Source organism: Uranotaenia lowii, chromosome 3, assembly GCF_029784155.1.
Source record: "Uranotaenia lowii strain MFRU-FL chromosome 3, ASM2978415v1, whole genome shotgun sequence".
Lineage (NCBI taxonomy): Eukaryota > Metazoa > Arthropoda > Insecta > Diptera > Culicidae > Uranotaenia > Uranotaenia lowii.
In genome coordinates this window covers 201077408-201098590 of record NC_073693.1, presented here as the reverse complement: position 1 = coordinate 201098590, position 21183 = coordinate 201077408, and the positions used below count along the sequence as shown (strand labels likewise).

Below are 21183 nucleotides of genomic sequence, written 5' to 3'. Positions count from 1 at the left end.
GAGATCAACGTTCGATTAGCGTGGAAGATTTTCTTTTTAAAATCAAAAAAAAATGCAGAGCGAGAAAATGTTTCCAGACAGCAACTACTCAGAGACATTCACTTGTTACTGGAAGGGCCTGCATCGGACTGGTTTTTTACCTTCGTAGATGAAATCGAAAATTGGGAACAATTTGAAGGGAAAATCAGGTATCGTTTCGGGAATCCTAACAGAGATCGAGGTATCAGGCAAAAGATTCATGAGCGGAAACAACATAAGGGTGAGTCATTCATCGCGTTTATCACGGAAATTGAGAAGCTAAACAAAATGTTGGCCAAACCGATGTCTAGGAGAAGGAAATTAGAATTGGTGATGGATAATATGAGGCCGCATTACCACTCAAGGCTAACTACCGTCGAAATTCGGAACCTTGATCAATTAATCAAGTACAACCAGAGGAGCGATGCAGGCGACGCGCTCAGGCACCAAAATTGGGAGCCTCCGAGACGCACGGTTAATAACATCGACGTTGAAGGAAGCGATACCGACAGTGAACATTCTTTTTCAGTGAATGCCATCAAACCTCTCTCGTCGGCAAATGGGCCGCAGAATCCAAGGGATCAGCAGCAAAAAGAGCGTGCGAATTTTAATCCTCGAAGTCAGCAAGCCACCGCACAGACTTCGCGAAATGTGGATCAGCGAAACGTGGACCATTCCAATTGGGTTTGTTGGAACTGCGAGCAAAGAGGACATAGTTGGAGGGCCTGCACAGCCCCGAGAATTGTTTTTTGTTTTGGATGTGGGAACTTGGGTCGAACAATCCGAAATTGCGAGCGATGTGCAGCCAGATCTGGTCGCAGATCGAACGAACCTCGTCAGGGAAACTAAGAAAGGGATGCATCGAAGGGAATGCGATTATCCCTCAAAATGTAACCATTCCCGAAAATACCGATTTTGACCCCTTACTTCGAATACACCAAATCCGAATAAACAAGGGTAATTGCCCTCACATTCGGGTTAAGGTATTCGAAACCGAAATAGATGCGCTTTTAGACTCTGGAGCTGGCATTAGCGTGACTAATTCTGCAGCTCTTGCCAATCAAAATGGACTTAAAATTCTCCCAGTTGCGGTGCGAGTAAGTACTGCTGATGGCACCGAATACAAGTGTCTTGGTTACGTTAATTTACCTTACACTTACAAAAATATTACCAAGGTTATTCCAACAATCGTAGTCCCACAGATTTCGAGGGAACTTATTCTCGGCACCGATTTCTGGGAAAGCTTCGGGATAGCTCCGATGATCGATACTGGGAACGGGCTAGAAAGGATTGAGACGTTGGTAGCCGAAAAAGATCCTTCGTTGTGTTTTAATATTGAACCGTCCCCGGAGCTCCCGAAACTTGGTCAGGACCTGACTGACGAAACCCTGGATGTTCCAGCCTTCGACACACCCCCGGAACCGGTTCCAGAGGCAGTCGAGACGGAGCATGATCTAAGTGAAGCGGAGAGGGCTGAGCTGATCGAAACGATTAAAGCTTTTGAATTTACGGCACCTGGGAAGCTAGGGAAGACTTCATTCATCCAGCATGAGATTATTCTCAAGGAGGATGCAAAACCGCGCAATCAGCCAGTATATAAGTGTTCGCCGTTTATCCAAAAAGAAATTGACGCAGAAATCGAACGTTTTAAGGAACTAGATGCAATCGAGGAGTGCTATAGCGAATGGACCAATCCATTGGTCCCAGTCCGGAAATCAAACGGGAAAATCCGTGTCTGTTTGGATTCCCGACGCATCAATGCCATGACAGTTAAGGATGCATATCCCATGCAGAATATGCAGGATATTTTTTTCAGATTGGAAAAGGCTAAATATTACTCGATTATTGATCTTAAAGATGCCTACTTTCAGATCCCTCTGAAAGAGGAAAGCCGGAACTACACTGCATTCAGAACATCCAAAGGTTTGTTCCGATTTAAAGTTTGTCCTTTTGGTCTCACAAATGCTCCTTTTACGATGTGCAGACTGATGGCAAAAACATTGGGATTCGACCTGCAACCCTATGTTTTTGTCTATTTGGATGACATCGTCATTGCGACAAAAACATTAGAGGAGCATTTGAAACTATTACAGGAAGTAGCCAAACGTCTAAAAAGAGCCGGTCTAACAATATCGTTAGAAAAATCCCGTTTCTGTAGGAAACAGGTCATGTATCTCGGTTATCTGTTAACAGAAAGAGGGGTTTGCATTGACCAAGCTAGAATTCAACCAATTCTAAACTACGCTCGTCCAAAATGTGTCAAAGACATAAGAAGGTTGATGGGATTAGCAGGATTCTACCAGAGGTTCATCCCTAACTACAGTAAGATTACTGCACCAATAACAGACCTCTTGAAAAAGGATAAGAAAAAAGTAACTTGGACAGTAGAAGCAGAAATAGCATTCAACGAGTTGAAATCCGTCTTAACTTCCGCACCTATCCTAACCAATCCGGATTTCACGAGGCCATTCACAATCGAGTCCGATGCATCGGAGAATGCTGTTGGAGCAGCTTTGGTTCAGGACCAAGACGGGGAAACTAGAGTAATTGGATACTTTAGTAAAAAGCTGAGCGCTACCCAACGAAGGTATTCAGCCGTTGAGAAGGAATGTCTGGGAGTCCTGTTGGCAATAGACAACTTTCGACACTACGTAGAAGGTACTAAGTTTAAAGTTGTCACAGATGCGAGAAGCCTTCTTTGGTTATTCAAGATAGGAGCAGAATCAGGGAATTCGAAGCTACTTCGATGGGCTCTCCGGATACAATCCTACGATATCGAGCTCGAATACCGTAAAGGTAAGAACAATATTACCGCTGATTGCCTTTCTCGATCAATCGAGACCGTAACCGTTATCCAACCAGATCCAGAATATGAGGAGCTGGCAGCAGACATTCTTGCTGATCCTGTTCGTTATCAGGATTACAGGGTAAACAATGGAAAAATTTTGAAATATGTTCCAAACATTAACAAACAAAGTGACCCGCGGTTTGCATGGAAGGAATATCCTAACTCATCTGAACGTAACATAATCATCAAAACGGAACATGAAAAAGCCCACTTTGGGTACGAAAAAACTTTAGCTACGATTAAGCAACGGTTTTTCTGGCCGAAGATGAACGAACAAATTCGCAAGTTTTGCAGACAATGCCTGCGTTGCCAGACGAGCAAAGCTGGAAACACTAATGTAACCCCACCGATGGGATCACAAAAACCAGTGGAATACCCCTGGCAATTTGTTACCCTTGATTATGTAGGTCCCCTTCCACCTTCTGGTAAGAATCGCCACACCTGCCTTTTAGTTGCTACTGATGTATTCAGTAAGTTTGTATTGGTTCAACCCTTTCGCCAGGCAAAAGCTGAATCGCTAGTTGAATTCGTAGAGAACATGATATTCCGACTATTTGGTGTACCTGAGATTGTCCTGACAGATAACGGATCGCAGTTCACCTCTAAACTATTCACAGACCTCTTAAAGTCCTATCACGTTAACCACTGGCTAACACCGGCCTACCATCCTCAGGTGAACAACACGGAGCGCGTAAACCGTGTTATTACAACAGCCATCCGAGCTACTTTGAAAGGTGAACACAAACATTGGGCCGATAATATTCAGGCCATCGCGAACGCCATTAGAACAGCAGTTCACCAGTCTACAAAATACAGCCCTTATTTTGTGGTGTTTGGTAGAGACCAGGTTTCTGATGGTAGTGAATATTCCCGGATCAGAGACCACACTAAAACCGATGTACAAAGTCCTAACGAAACGCTCACATCACGGAAGAAACTTTTCGAAGAAGTCAAACAGAATTTGGCAGCTGCGTATAAGCGTCACGAAAAAACCTATAACCTTCGATCAAATGCAAAATGTCCAGTCTATGTTGTCGGAGAGAAAGTGTTGAAAAAAACATTCGACCTTTCTGATAAGGGGGCAGGATTTTGTAAAAAACTTGCTCCTAAATTTGATACTTGCGTTGTCAGAAGAGTATTAGGATCTCACTCATATGAGTTAGAAGATTGTGAGGGCAAACGATTAGGAGTATTTTTTGCAAACCATCTAAAAAAGTTCAACACTGAACCACCAGATGCAACAAACTAAAATAGGGACCTACAGCTATGTCACTTTTTCCTTAGAAGCAACAAAATCTCATAAAACACCTTCGGGGTAAAAACTCATTGATCTCGGTACTAGAAGACTCAATTACAACCTAGTAGTTGGTTGGATTTCGTTGATTCAACTAAATAGTAAAGGACTTTCTAAACGATAGGTTGAGTTGAGTAATGACCTACAATTAAGTACTGCATAATGCAGGAATACGTAGCCCTAACTTGAAGTCGCTGGAAAAGTTGACGTTAAAACGACTTCCTTTTCACTCGAATCAATTTAGAGGTATTAAACATCCCAAAAGAGTGAGCGCATCAATACTAAGTTTATGAAAGCAACCGTAAGACGAGGAGAAACTAACCGAAGAACGGTAGTATTGAGTCAGAAGACCATAAAAGATCACAGGACTAGATGGAAGAACTTTTCCCTGAGGGAGTCGAAAGAATAATTTCCGATGATTCCCATAGAAGTAAACTCGTATGTGAAACGCGCTAGTCCTGGATGATGACCTGATCAGAGTAATATTCGATATGAAGTTTAAAGCGAGTCCGTTCTAGCAAAAATTGCATACAACGAGAAAAGCGCGGATGAAGAAGTTATTCGGGAAACGAACGAAAGGAAAAGTTCAACCTGACTTCAGCCAAACCGATTCAATTATGCAAAAATGCATAAATGTAAATAGTAATTTGTAAATTTTGTAGATTAGTAGTTAGTATTCTGGTTCTACAACCAAGCCTAGTTCATAATTTCTAATTTTAGTTTTCTTATTACTAGTGTTAGTTTTTCTTATATTAATACTCACGAACCTCCACCAACTCTTCATTCAGTATTACCAAATCGTTTATTTCCAATAGAATTCCATCCAATTTTTCTTCGGTTTTCAGCAATCGATTTTCATTCGATATGATCCTCAAGTAGTTTCATCCAGTACGTCGAGCTAAAAGACTTAAAAAAATGTTAGAGGACGCAAAAACACGGTTCAAATTTGTTAAAGATAGGTTGGATTAATTGATTACTTACTTGATTCATTTTCACCTTCTTCTTATTTTTCTTTTTAACTTTTATTTTGCTGGTTGTTGGAGTTCCACGAAGAATTTGACGTGTGGACAGTCGTCTTCACGGACAAAGAGTCAGAAATTCGCTAAACTGGCCGGAAAGAAAATGCAGTGATCCAGCTCCGATCGTTTTTCCGAGAAATGCCATGATTTATCCTCGCGTTGATCGGCAATTTCCCCGCAGAACCAGATTGATGGAGGATAGCAATGATCCAGCTGGAAAGAAAGACAAACTTTTCTTAATTACTCAACGATAGTCGATACAGACCAATGTTTGTTACTCTCCTAGGTAGCAAAAGGAAGATCCAGGGATGCAATTCGGCGATAATTGTATCCATTTTTCCACTTTTCCGACGAAAATTCTTCCGAAGTAAAAACGCGACGGACTGAAAATTTAGATTTTTGTTTACGTTTTGACTGACATTTCAATCGCGCGCCTGAGTGTCTCGTGAGTTACCGAGTTATTGTGACGGTGGGTCACATAGTAGAAAAAGTTAAATACTTTTTTTTTCGCAACATAATAGTTTGCGTCAAACGTTTTTTTTTATTCAGTCGCGATTTGAGTTTCTTCGAGTTTTACTTGATAGGTTTAACGCGTACAGAATAATAGTTGAGTCTTTGGATAGGGAAATGTCAGTACTGGGAAAGTATTTTCTAGTGTATTATCTTCTAAACAAAGGCAGACCTTTAAGGTTTTGATGCTGATTTCACAGGATTCTTAGTTGTTATATTGAGGAGTGAAAGATGCAGAATACCGAGTATTATTTTTCAGTTAGTAAGATTATCCCATAGATCTTAGGAAGTCCTGAGGAATGGGCTCTGATCGAATTAACTAGTTCTTTTTATAGGAATGTTACATGAGGTGTAGTGATCAAATTTGTAGTAGAGAACTACGGTGATCAGCTTTATCGAATGTTGACACGATTGAGGTTTTATTTTAACTCACGAGCACGAAAGGTCGTCCAAGAACAGTTCTGTTATAATTTACTGAAGCAGTGGTCAATTCGATCTATGAAGTCAGATAGTACGATTATTATTTTGAAGGCAAGCGATTATTACTTCGGTCGAATCTTTGAATAACCGTTCTTAAGATTAATTTCTTTTTCTGCTGGAGACCGGAGTTGCAAAACGCTGATGGTCAGTACAAGTGTAACGATTCTGCTGCATCTTGTAAACAGAGGAAGAGTCGATCTTTTAGATTGATGATGACAACATATGACCCCAGAATAAAGGTTTTTCTTAATGGTTTTCAATGCGACCTTCGAAAATTTGATTGAATTTAAAATTGGTTTAATTCAATCAAATTTTCGAAAAATTAGTAGGGAATGATGTAACAGGTAGCAAAATTAAGAAATTTCATTTATTTCTTAATTCAATTTAGCGTTAACTTTTATTAAAACTCCGTGAACGAAGACATAATTTTATCGAGAGATTTAGAAGAGAGAACCCACCGTATAATCACTCACAAACATTTCCAGCCGACCAGTACTCAAGTTTGCCACCGTCTTCTAAAAAGCTTTTCCGCAAGTGACTGTGTCCTCGCTTAGTCATTTTAGCCGCCGCAATATTGAATGAGTTCTGTTGCCTAGCGCGGGCGGCTATTTTCTAAATTTGGGGTTTTCTAAATTTGATATATGCAACACCTTTAGGGGGCGATGACCGTTTGGGATGCTTTGTCCGTGTATGAATCTGATCCAAAGAGAGGGAAAACGTTCTTCTTTTTATTCTTTTAAGTTTATATCTCAGCCGAACTTCGATTCTCAATTTTCGTTCGACGCCTCGGGATGGGCAACCGAAAATTTGAGTTTTGAAAAGAAATGTTTTTTCGGAGAAAGTCGTGACTTCGAGAGTCGGCACGAATTTCGGTTTTGAAGAAATGTATGGACTCGCTGTCTTCTTTTGAGGAATTGATACCTTGACTCGTCCATTTTGTCCTAGTTTGTGGTAGAGGCAGGACCGGGTATTATAATCCGCGAATCGTGTGCTCTTTTTAAAGGTAGAGCTTAGAATGTGAATTTTCTACCCTTTGGGTTTTTAGTAGAATTAATTTTGTCGTTTTCCCCCGTAGTATAGTGAAGCATTCGCCAATAAAGTGCTTCGAAAATCATAGGATTTTTCTTTAAAGTGTGATTCAGAAGATCCTTAGGTAAAATAATGCGGAAAGATATTAGTGCGAAGCGTGTTCTAACTCTTATCCCAAAAAGCAGATTCAGATCACACTTCCGGTACTGCATATCACCGACTCGTGACAAAACACGCCAGCCGAAGCTCCACCCCTACAACCACGGTGGTACGTTCAGGCGGAATAGCAACCGTTACCCCTGAGCGGCATACGCAAGACGGCTTCAGTTTTCGGCTCGACGACTACGATATTCATCGGGACGCCGACGGCATCGACCAGACCTCAACAACGACGTCGACATCCGGTGAAGCACGCTGGTGAACCCACTGGCGGTTGTAACCGTGCTATGAACATCAGCAGCAGCATCGACAGCAGCACATCAACGGTAGATTCGATGGGTAATTAAACACAAGCCCCATGAATCTCTAAGAGTGAGTACTCATCTTATGAAACATTTATCCATGCGCATGTGATGTAGTTTGATTGGTCCATAGACGTCTATTTTCGCCGCCACCTGACAGCCTAGTCGTCAGCGTTGGCGCTTTACGATCCAATGACTTGAGTTCGACTCTTGAATCTAGACCAATCATTTTTTTTCTGCACTGAGTTGCTTTTTTTAAGACGGTTGTCGTTATTAGCCGTCAAGTCCATGGCCGGCCAGCAAACTACTGAGCCGTTTTTTGATTAGAACACGCACTACTTTACCGCACCTGAGTTCCAGCTAAAAATAGAATCTACGAGATTAGGTAGCTCAGAAGATAATTTGGGGGAAAATCTGCAGAGTAGGCCGCACCAAGAGTGCCGAGTTAAAAATAGAAGCTAGCTAGCTAGAAGGAGTTGAATCCCGAATACAAGATTATAATAAAAGTTGTACCATAGAAATAATTTTTTGAATACAAACTCCTTTCGTTTTTCTACCGACAAAATTTGGTTTTACTGGAAATTTCAGAGGAAGGGAATTCACATTTTATCGGGCGTATTTTTCTTTTTTTGAGTTGGGTTGGCTCCGACGTTTCCAACCTCCGTTCCTTCCTCCAAAGCAATCTAGGATATCCCGGTCAGAAGAGGTTGACCTATGATAATTTTGCGTTATTTTCCAGAGTTTCTCTCTTAGCCAACCGGACATTCATTTTTCTCAAATTCTGTTAAATTTTCCACCGAACATTCGGTTGGCATCGATCAACTGTTGAGGATCCCAGGGACAGTTGGGGGCTTAATCTTATTTGGGTTAAAACTAAGGACTATACCCGCCCTGCGGATAGGTCTCATAGCCGGGCAAAGCAAAACAGGTGGAAGATCTCCCTCTGGGGAGTGGCGCATAAATCGGCCACTTACCTACCCCTTTTAAAAACTCCCCCAACCGAACCGCCTCCGGTTACAATCATACAAAGAGGTGATCCCAAACTTTTGGACGATAACTCAAGTGTCTATTTTATTAATTAAAAATACGTTTTTGAATTTTTTCACAAAATTTTTTGATTGTGTTTTGAGAAGTAAAGAACAGGAATTTTAATGCCACTAAATTTTGAGATTTGGTCCACCCTATCCCGAGATGATCGGCTTTAAATATTGAGCGCGATTTTTTGAAAATGGTATAACTTTAGGTTAAGTTTTAAGTTCAAAACTAAAACATTATATTTGGGCAAAATACCTCCGAGATAGCTATTGCTCATTATCTTTCAAATGAGATCAGAAGATTTTCAATATGTCCTAAGACGGCTGAGATATGAACGATCAAAATTTGCATGTTTTTTAGTGGGTGATCCCAAACTTTTGGCCGGCAGTGTAGATAATTGAAAGTTTTATGGACAGCCAATTCGTATCTTACTAAAGCAATTATAGATAGGTAACCACTTTCAGTAGATAATTGAGATTTGAAGAAATGTTGTAATTGCTTTAAAGTAAACCCTTTAAAATAATTTAAAGGAAACATAATTTGTGTATTTTATAAAGAGTATCACACAGGCTTTGTCAAGCCAAGCTTACACAGGACAGCCAGCTAGAAATATTTTTGAAGATTTTTCCATTCATATCAATTACTTCAGACGTTAAGGTTGATCATTATGAATCGTTATGACAATGACGCTTGTTGAAACAATCACCACAAGACCTTTGGAACATTAAAGCACCGCAACAGAATTTGTCCTCCCTCGAACCCAATAATTATTCCTTACGCGGGCTAAGCATACATTGGGCAAATTGCGTAATCGAACATGAGGAGGACAGATACATACCCACTACATTGCGGTAGTGTTTTCACAAAGTTGCTTCCCTACAAGCAAACAAGGGTAATTGCATCACTTTTATTGTTTCTCTCCACAACCGATTTAAGACATTCATTTTTCTTCGTTGAAAACGATTTTGAAATCACTGAGATGCGCGCCGAGGAATTCAACTACTATTTACTTAAGTTGTTTTTCCTCCTAACTTTAACCGCACCAGTGAATGTCACTTTCCATTATGTTTGTGCGATCTTTGGAAAGAAAATTTGAAGGAAAAATAAAAGTGTTATGGCGCATTGCGCTTCAAACTAGACTTGAGCCTAGCGACAACTAGAATGTTTCAACGACACGTCGTACTCAAGTTTGCTCTTATTTTGTTTTAAAAATTTAACATATTCATTGATCCGTTGATAGTTTATTATCAATATATATACATAAATTCAAACTAAAAGATATACCATGAGCACGCTTAACTCTTCACGCTAAACTACCTATTTTAAATTTGAGCAAAACACAAAAGATTTGCCAAATAGTCTATCATGCTGCCTCGAACCATCCAAGCGTCTTGGTTAGATAAGTTCGCGACACTTTTGGCGGCTCATCGCTAATAGTTGCGCGGTTGACAAAACACAAGTACGATTAAGTAGGGTAACGGACCAATTTTGGACCGGGTACATATTTTGGACCACCTTATAGCTTTTTTCCAATGTTTCTCTAATAAATCATGTTAATCATGAAAATTTTGAACAAATACAGTTAAAGCTACTTCTTATGATTCCAATCATACCTAACATTCCATTGAATTAAGCTAATAAGGAGAGAAAATTGAAAATAATGTTTTGATTTTTCACATTTGGGTCGAATCAAGCTAATTTCAGGAGGACGTGCTATAATAGGAGTCAATTTTCAAAAGGATTTCTGCAAAGCTGTGATGATTTTAACAAATACAAACATGTTCACAGCTATGATAAAATACTTGATAACTAGTTTGTAAGCTCGAAGAACCGAAAAAACTTGTTTTGATAGCAATTTGACCCATGTCGAAAATAGGTCCTACTTAATTCCTAAGGGACTTATTTTGGACCACTCAACATAGCCTGGGGATTAAATTTGATTTAAATGTTCATGAACGCAATATAACATCGTACGTCGATATGAAAACAATTATGTACACTATTTCTATTGCTTATTATGAATAAAATTTCGGAAAATTGGCTTTATTCTATTAAATCAACTCGCTAAAGCCCAATCCTGCCTTAAGACGAAGTTCACTTCAATCGACATAAAACCTAGCCAATCATTGTTTTACCTTACTTTTTGTTCTCTATGCTTTCAACCACGTTTATTTAACAATCCACATTAATGTCAACTATTTGATGAGCAGTTGTCAAATGCTACAGCTAAAAGAAGCTTAAAACATGAAAAAACTGGCCATACACCAAGTTTTTTACTAAGTTAACACTTTTTTCGCTTCATGAGATATAATCGACAGTTTTTTTTCTAAAAGTTACAACTGTTCAAAGATGATTTTTGAGAAAAAAATATACTTGATTAGGTAGAAGAGTTGAAATATAAACCCCCCGTCTAAAAGAGGGTTTGGGGAAAAATCGACAACCAATCGGCGAATATGGAAGGAGTTAAATTTTGGTAACAGTTGAAATATTTCAATTAATAAATAGTAGAAAAATGTTGACAAAAAAAAATCAATTTTAGCTATGAGATAGTCTTAATATGTATTAAAACTTTTTTTTTAAACTGCGACCCAGAGATGGGTCTTGACTCAAACATTCAGTCAGCGAAACTTTTTTTTTGTAGAGAACTGAATCCAACTGTGTTAGATGAAATTTCAGGGACTAGATAAGAGAAAATCGATACAGTATTGTTCCGATTTTGTCAGCTCCCGATTTTGTCTACCCCCGATTTTGTCTATCCCCGATTTTGTCAGCATTTTATCCCGATTTTGTCAGCCTTTAAATTTAGTTGAAATTTTCTGCTTTTGAACTAAAATTCCCTGTCATTTAACACTGTATGATTTTTTGGGGGTTGTCCTGACCCACGTAGAGGACCAGCCATTAACCACTTGGTACTTGGTATTTTAAGGGTTGGTATTTTAAGGGTTGGGGGTGATTGAAGGTTCATAAGATTTTTCATTGCACACTGGTACAGACCATCAATCTAGCGGAACTAAATTAATAGCGCCCAGGGATGAAAAGATAGATTTTTAATGTCTTGGACAACATTGCATAGTTTTACAAGGCGCATACTTTGAAATAAAATATAGAGCCGAGGGGTCCACCAATAGCAAGATAAAAAAGCTAACTTTGTTGTTAAGCGTTTTAGAGCTTTAGTTTCTTCTACAAAGTTGTTTATCTTAACAAAATAGATAACTTTGCTAAACAAGCCAAAGTTCTACAGTTTCATTCTAAGGAGTTACAATGAAATTTAAAAAATATCTTGAAAACACAGTTTTTAAAATCTGGAACGTTGTAGGTAAGAGAAAACAATTTTCAGTCTTCGAAACAAAGTTGAAAAATGTTAAGATCTACAATTGTTTATTACATTATGATGTGTTTTGAAAATGCATTTAGTGTAATATATTAACGATTTTCAAAGAAAAGTTTATCGAATTGCGCAAATTTCCGCACCAACATTCAATGTGGATTTTATTTTTGGTGTTAAGATTAATCATAACCATATAAAACTAGCGTAGAACTCGGTGGAACTCGAAGCAATTTTGTGTTTGAAAATCTAGTATTTTGTTCACAAATATCACTTTTTTCAGACACTTTATTAGTTTCTTAGTTTCTTTGATGCAATAAACTTGCACAATTTGAGAATTAGAAATAATTAGATGATTTAACAGGTTTTCCGTTTCAAATTCATCAAAATGGTCATATATCCTGTAATCAAATTGAGTTTGTAATCCAACGAAAACTTATTATCTCAAAAGTGTTTTTTTTTTCGATAAATAGAGCCAAAATTGGCCTGCCACTGAAAGCTGAAAGCTACTTTATTTTTGGAGTTAAATCACTTTCACGTGTTGGAAATATATCATTTATATAATAATGAACAGATTATATTGATCAATTTGAAACGGAAAACCGGGTAAATCATCTAATTATTTCTAATTCTCAAATTCTGCAAGTTTATTGCATCAAAGAAACTAAGAAACTAATAAAGTGTCTAAAAAAAGTGATATTTGTGAACAAAATACTAGATTTTCAATCTTAAAATTGCTTCGAGTTCCACCGAGTTCCACGCTAGTTTTATATGGTAATGATTCCTCTTAACACCAAAAGTAAAATCCACATTGGCTAATGGTGCGGAAATTTGCGCAATTCGATAAACTTTTCTTTGAAAATCGTTAATATATTACACTAAATGCTTTTTACAGCGCTTCATCAATTTCAAAACACATCATAGTGTACTAAACAATTGTAGATCTTAACATTTTTCAACTTTGTTTCGAAGACTGAAAATTGTTTTCTCTCACCTACAACGTTTCACATTTAAAAAACTGTTTTTTCAAGGTTTTTTTTTTAAATTTCATTGTAACTCCTTAGAATGAAACTGGGAACTTTGGCTTGTTTAGCAAAGTTATGTATTTTGTTAAGATAAACAACTTTGTAGAAGAAACTAAAGCTCTAAAATGCTTAACAAAAAAGTTAGCTTTTTATCTTGCTATTGGTGGACCCCTCAGTTCTATTTTTTATTTCAAAGTATGCGCCTTGTAAAACTATGCAATGTTGTCCAAGACATTAAAAGTCTATCTTTTCATCCCTGGGTGCTATTAATTTAGTTCCGCTAGTTTGATGTTCTGTACCAGTGTGCATTGATGTGGAATGGAAGGAGGTTGACCACATTTTGATCACATGGTTTATGGATAGCCTTTTAGGAAACACACATACACACATACATACACACATACAGACACACATACTGACATGTTCCGATCTCGACAAACTGAGTCGAATGGTATATGACACTTTCCCCCTGGGCCTCGGATTGAAAGTTGGTTTTTCAAGCGACATGTATACCCTTCTTTGTAAGAAGAGTAAAAAATAAAGAAAAGGGGTCTATGTCACCCCTTATCACGGTATTGACATAAAATATCGAAATAACAAGCAAACGGACAATTATCAAATCAAAATTGAAATTATATTCAAGAATTTTTTTTCCCGATTTTGTCAGGTACCCTGTTTTGTCAGCCCTAAATTCAAGATGGGGCTGACAAAATCGGAACAATACTGTATTGAAAAACATGCGAAAAAAATTCGCCTTGTCTCCCAAGAAAAATGATTATGATCACATGGGAGAACTATTCCCTTCATTCCGATAGACATCGACACTCAACCAGTATAATATTCATACGCCAGGTTGGTCTCCTGTAGCAGAATGTTAATACATGGGCCCCGGAGAGGCGCAAGATGTGGGTTCAAGTCCTACCGGGAGACAAGGCGAATTTTTTTCGCATGTTTTTCAATATCGATTTTCTCTTATCTAGTCCCTGAAATTTCATCTAACACAGTTGGATTCATTTCTCTACAAATAAATGTATTAAAACTTTAGAAAAAAAATGGATGAAATATGTAAAAATTACAAGCGAAAAAGAACTAAAAATCTAGTTTTCAGCTCCTGTGGTTATACAATTTTAAAAAAAACTGCTGAAAATTTTACTCTAACGATAAATTTTTTTCGTAGAACAAAAGTTGTTTTAAAGATAAAACTAAAATTTTGTGAATTTTTCTGCGAAAAAAATCTGGCTTTTGGGTGGTTAAACAGAACTTATAATTCTTGTACATTTTTATCTTTTTGAATCTCTGTATTCTACAGAACTGAAGCCAAACCAAATCCACTAAGGTTTTGTAAGTTAAAATGCATCAATTGATGTCGCGGAGTTGAAGATGTCAGACTTTCTCTGCTTATCGCTAGGCTGAAGAAGATTTGCGTTCAAAAAATAGTCCTAAACAACTGGCAACTGGCCAGTATTTAAAACTGCAGAAAAAAATGTCGTCTAGATTGCAGTGTGCTGTAAAAAGTTCCAAAATATTTGAAACACACTATATAACGGAGGAGTTTTTCCGTTTTTATTCTATTCTTATCGAAAATTAATGTTTTGAAGCATAAGAAATTGTAGAAAAAAGGATGTAATAAGAAAAATTCAATAAGCAAGTGAACCTAAATAGAAGCTGGGGAAATGTTGAAAGAAGTTAATTCAGGAATGAATTAACGTTAACAAACAAAACTTGACTACAAGAATAAGAAAGGAAAAGATAAACTGAATTATTCGCATAATTACGCATAAATCGCTGTTGTAAATTTAGCAAAGTTTAGAGAATACAAACTTATTCAGTTCAAGGGTGGTCCAAAATAGGTCCAAAAGGTGGTCCAAAATAGAAACCTGGTGGTCCAATATACCGACCAGAGTAATGAACAAAGAAACGAGTTTTTGTGCTTAAATCTTGTTACATTGCACCAAATGACGATATGTTTCGATAGAAAAAGCCTAGATCTTCGTTATGAACAGACAAAGCAGTTAAAAATTGTAACATGTACTTTTTTATTTCTGAAAATAGCGTAGCCACTTCCCAAAGCGGTCCAAAATAGGTCCGTTACCCTACGTCTTAGTACAAACCCCCACGAAGGTTGCTTGTAAGGTACCTACGCTATATTAAATTTTTGATGTTTCATAACGCCTACTGAAAATAAACAATGGCCAGCCGGATCAATCTGGGCATATCAAATTGATAATAAGTACGATTGTATTATAAATTATACCGTATTATTAGCAATGAGATTGCAGGATTTTGAAAATAATTTTGAAATAACGCCAACATGTGTTTGAATCAGCATCGCAGCTGCAAGTAATCATCAAGGTTTATAACATTCTACAATTGTTTTTTTTAAGTCGTTATAGATGCGCAGATTTTACAGGTCTTTAAAATCATTTTTGAAACGCAAACGAACACTTATTTCAGACCATTAAAGATATTCTTCATGAAACGAAAAAAATCAAACATGTTTTTCTGCCAAGACCAATAGAGCATGAAGACCTGCATGCTGTCTAATCATAACATTTATCATTAAAAAGTACACAGGAAAAGATCATTTTATTGGTGTAACATGCGCGCTTAATGGGCATGAAAGCACCAACAAACAGTGTTTAAGCTCATCTGCGTTATAAATTATACACGGCATCTTGCAATTGCAAAAAGTTACTTCAATATCATTCCAAGGTTGGCACATTTGGGTTGAACTAATTAAAAATATCCCGATCAGGAAATCATATCAAAGCTATTTACATCTGATTCAGTTATAATTAAGTACTCTAAATTTTCGATTTTAAGTTTCTCCAATCTGAATTATATCTTTTTCTGATAGACAGACTTGAATGGGGTTGAGCTCATTTTCAATGATAAAGATTTTTTTCGGATTGTCCTAAAATAAAATGATTATATCTTATTTTGATATATGTACTACTTTTTATGAAACACGGACATCGAAGCCAACGGCCCAAACTGTGCATTAATGAGTTTCGCTCAACAGATCCATAAAATTGAATCCAATTTTTGGGAAACCAAAAATGGAGCATGGTTTAAGCAAATATTGTGAATAATTGACATTCCTCTAGAAATTTTTCTCGAAGCACTCATATCTTGATAAGTTATAATTTTGATAGGTTTTGTTCTGCCCGATATCAAATTATGCTGTCTGAACGAGATATTATCTTGAAAGGTGCATATCTAAAATTGATATAATTTAGCTATGATCGCATAATTTGAGATATTTCAACATTCTACATCCTACGAGTATTGAATAATAATTTATTTAGATAGGAAAAAAATATTATCAAAATACCTCATCTTGAAATAATTTAGTTTTTCCCTCCTGATCGGGATACTTTTCGATAGTAGGTATTTGGTCCCAGTGTAAATTTGATGGATTCTGCTATGAATAGGTAATCACCTCGGCAAGAAAACCGATTAGAATTAATTCTTCTCGTTAAACAGTTCAAATTTGATAATAATTCAATAACTATGTTTATAGTTCATTTATCTTTTATTTCCTTATTGTAAGTCACGTTTATACTAAAAAAGGTTTGATGAAGTACTACATCTCAAGTATCGAACTTGTGAGTGAAATGTAGTTTATGTCTTAAATAACAAGATCGGACCTCGCAGAAGATTGGGAAGCCGTTACTACAAAATAAAAATTTAAACGAAAAGTTACAGAGGTTGTATATAAGAAACGACCGATAAGTTCACGTAGAATTACGACAGCCTGTCCTTTGTCAATGTGTTTTTCGTCTTAAATTAGCATTCTTGAATAAAGTATGTCGATTTTTTTTAAAGGAAATGATTTTCAAGAAAAATCAGTCTTCCCTAAATTGTCGTTTAAATACCTATTAATGGTCTAAAACGACCCATATAGATAGAATGCAGCTTGCTCAACTGCATAACAAAAGGCGAATTAAATATAAGTAAGGTCACCGGGGTAAGTGGGGACGGTTTTTCGTATAGTTCAACTTTAAAAAATCAACAGTGGATCAATTTTGATAAAACTGCATTCAATGTGATGCAGAACATGTTGTTTAAGCGGGCCATAGACTACACAAATTGGCCTGTACAAATTCGATGATTCCGCGTCGATTGTTTGATCTATGCTCGCCCACACACTATACAAACATATTTCACGCGAACACAAATGATTGCTGGCGAAAACAGCAACAGCAATAAAAAAAACCATCTCCACCCCGGCTGGGAGAATGTTTTGTACAAAATATTTCGATCCCGACCGATTTTACTCCAACCGTTTGGGCGCTCATTCAAGCAGTGCCATACACTATGCAAATTGTGCTCACAGCGACAAAATTTCATCGAATTTCATCGCATTTGTACAAATGTTGTGTAGTCTATGGCCCGCTTTACAAATGCTGAAAAGATGAGCTTGATAGACGCAAAGCGAAAAAAGTTATCACGTAAATTTTTATGGACTGCTGGTGTCTTCACTTACCCCGCTTTATGGGGTAAGTGGGGACGGTAGATTTTCCCTTTGATTTCTCAGGAAATTTTCAACAAATTTGTGTTTTCTTGGTTGAATACGTTACTTTATTACTCGATCCGTCCAAAATTTTGAAAAAAGTTCATGGTAGTGATTATTGTGTTCAATTTATGTTACAACACACGAGATCCGATTTTATCGAAAATATATACTTATTTCAGTACTTTTCCCAACTTCTCATGATCCGAATGCTAAATAAAGCTAAAATGTATTGAATGAAGAGGAGAAAATTGAAAAAATGTGTAAACATCATGTATAAAGCCGTCCCCACTTACCCCAGGTAGGGTTTGGAGACAACATTTTAGATTTTTTAAAATAAACTATTTTTTCTTAATTTTTAATCGTAGTTTCTTTTCCTAACTTGTTGTTTCGAATTCAAGGATTGTTTCAATGTAAAGTTTTTCGTCAAGAGCCAGCTAGTTTACGAGAAATTTGCGATTGAAAAAGATACACATCAACTCCACATCGTAGTTAAAAATAGAAACTTAACAAAAAGTCACCGTAAACATCCGCTATTGTCGGAACCGTATCTCTTTTACAGTTGATGGATAGATTGCAAGTAAATTTAACATTCTGGTTTAAAAGTTTGAAAATATAGTTTACAGTATTGTTTTAATAGCCACCGTCCCCACTTACCCCGCGTCCCCACTTACCCCGGTGTACCTTATAAGCAGAAACAAAGCCGATGTCGTCGAAATGATTGCGCCCGGCAGTTATGCAAATAATGTTATCAACACACGAGCTTTGTATCAAACGCTTGCGAGAATAGCTTTCAATGACTGCTTTGATCTAAACGCTTGACTCAGTGCAAAAGTTCTCGAACTGTTTCGCCTCATGCGTCTCGTTGGAATCAGTATTATGCTTTCATTTCCCTTCAGATCACATTGCAATCGATAACTTAACATGTTGATTTTACCTAGGATTCCGGAGCAAGCGTTATATTAACCATGTTTTCATTCCATCACAGAATTATAAACGGTCCTTTTCAGGGCCAAAAACTTTTAAAGAGCTGTTCTTGATCTTTTTAAATTTTTGAAAGTCGTGTGCGTTGAGTGGGCGGTATGGATGGGGTGGTGTGTGATTGGTAGGTGGTGGTGTGCGATGGGTAGGTGGTGGTGTGCGATGGGTAGGTGGTGGTGTGCGATGGGTAGGTGGTGGTGTGCGATGGGTGGGTGGTTGTGTGCTATAGGTGGGTGGCATGTAAAAGCTGGGCGGTGTGAGATGGATGTGTGGAGGTGTGCGATGGGTGGTGAGGATTTGAGGATGGGTGGGTGGGTGGTACAGCGCGAAGGGTGGTGAGGTTAGGAGGGAGAGCGATGTGGGAAGAGGGCGGCGGTTGGCGGGTGATGTTCCATGAGAGGTTTTTTTTGTGATGGGAGGTGTGCGTGTGCGTGTGCGTGTATGTATGTATGTATGTGTGTGTGTGTGTGTGTGTGTGTGTGTGTGTGTGTGTGTGTGTGTGTGTGTGATGTCATCTTAGCTGTCACAATTTTTTTCCGGCGCGCTGGTGGCCATCTCTGATGCTGCACATGTGACAAGTTTGAGTTTCTTTTCACAAATGAAACAAACCGTCAGACGACTCCTTCTTTTATAACTTTCGTTGGCTGGAAACAACAAAAATCATGAAGGGGCGGGGCTTTCAAGTTTTTTTTCCATTTTCGAATAGCCAATCAACGTTAAGCAGGCTTGGTATGTCTTTTAAGAAAGATGTCTCTCAAAGAGGCGTTTTTCGTGACGCGAGATCCGTTCGCGGATTTCAATTTACCCCCCTATAGTGTTGCCGTAAGACGTAATTCTACGTCAAAAATGAAACTAACAAAAAAAAAACCCGATAAATTCGAAAATAATAATAAAAAAACAGAACGTAAAAACTTTCCCCCAGTACGATTTGAATCCACAATCTCCGATTCTCTTTGGAATTTGCTTAAGTTTACTTTTATACTTCAACCGTATACTGATGTTTTTCTTTATAATTTATATAGATAAAATAAAACAGCCTCGTAGATGAAAGGTGTTCATGATGAAATTGCCACACACAAAATTTATTCGCAAAATTCGAGTTTTCATCCGATTGCCATCAAATTTTCAGGGATTAAAAAATAACTATTAAACTTCATTTTACAATTTTACTCGTATTTTATTTACAGTCCACACGCATATGCCCGCACCTTGGCCTTTACGCCGGCCATAAGATTCTGCACAACCTATGAATCAAACGTTTTTTGCATGTAAACCCATACTTTCTTCAGTTCCTCGACTGTATTCACTACCTTAGGTCGTTGGAAAAGATGCTGCTTCACAATTGCCCAGTTCCAGAAGGCCAAAACTAAGGCTGGGCTTCGAACTTTCAAGGTACAAATGGCCCCTAATCGCGACGAGAAGCAACAAGTCCGCCCGGATTTTTGTCGTAAATTTCGAAATCAAATGCTCATATTTTGCCAGGTTTTGAAATAAAGTTGCCCGGATTTGTCCTGCCCGGATACGTGCTGAAAAAATTCTGGCAACCTTAGTCGACAGAGGATGTATCCAGCACGAAATTTAAGCCAAAACAAAAGTTTGATATTTCTTCACATAAAAATTTGTATTTTCTTGTGATATGAATCGATGCTTATTGATTGAAAGTCTTTAGATATTACACTTAAAAGAATTTTTATTTTAGTCTGATTATATATATATTTAAAACTAGTTTATTAAAGGCCTTTTACTTCTACAAAGTTTCAATGTGCCGAGTGTTTTAGTCTGATTGTTTGTTGTGAATTTTTGCATTCCACCTTCTAATTTAATCTTAAAAGTATTTCTTAAACAAGACGGAAATAATTTAAAATTCAACGTACTTTGAACATAAAAAGAAAAGTAATAGTGCATTATGGTTAACAAAACGTAACTAGATCTTATGTTTCATTAAAGGAAAGAAAGAAGCAACATAGAGATACTTATTCACTGGTCTTTTCTGATTCAACGGCAGTTTTCTTAGCGGGAGAACCCTCGACATCGGCGGCGGCAGAATCGGGCTTCTTTCGCTTTATCAGGTGGGAGATGTCAGTTGGTTTATCGGTTCCATTCTTGGTTGCACTGGCTGACGCTGACGAAGAGGACGCACCATTCGTAGCAGCCGAAGTCGAAGATCCGGCAGCACCGAAGCCGTTGGACGTTTCACCGTTGACGATAATTTTAGCGAGCTCACGTTTGACTTCCTCGATGGACTGAAAGTTTAAAAAAAATCAGTTAGACTTAAAGAACGAAATTTAAAAAAAAAAAAACTTGACAAAAACTTGACATAAAGTCAAATAACTAACCGTTTTCTGTGTATCCTCCACTTCGCTGATTTTATCCATAATTTCCTGTTTAGTTTCTTCGAGATCCTTGATAGCCGCCTTAGTTTCGTCATTCTGTTCCTTGGCCTTTTCCTGCTCGATCACCTTATCCAATTGAGAGCAGGCATCTCGGAAAGCTTCAATCGAATCCTTAAACTCGTTTATCATTAAATGACACAGGCCGATTTTGTAGTAAACTTCAGCCTTTAAACGATTATCATTTTTCCCACATTTATCGTATACAGCCAACGATTTTTCTGAAAAATTCACGAAGATTGTTATCCAAAA

General features: G+C 37.6%; 1 protein-coding gene across 4 annotated transcripts in view; it reads right to left on the bottom strand.

Moving 5' to 3' along the window:
- Positions 1-20213: 20213 nt before the first annotated feature.
- LOC129758562 (protein NASP homolog) overlaps positions 20214-21183 on the bottom strand; it is a 69074-nt gene continuing 68104 nt past the window's right edge. For all 4 annotated transcript variants that reach the window (XM_055756088.1, XM_055756089.1, XM_055756090.1 and 1 more), the window contains 2 exons: positions 20878-21152; positions 20214-20784 (listed from right to left, as the gene is read on the bottom strand). In XM_055756088.1, the coding sequence (XP_055612063.1) occupies positions 20515-20784; positions 20878-21152 (545 nt within the window). In that variant the 3' untranslated portion in view covers positions 20214-20514. The remainder of the gene's footprint in view (positions 20785-20877; positions 21153-21183) is intronic.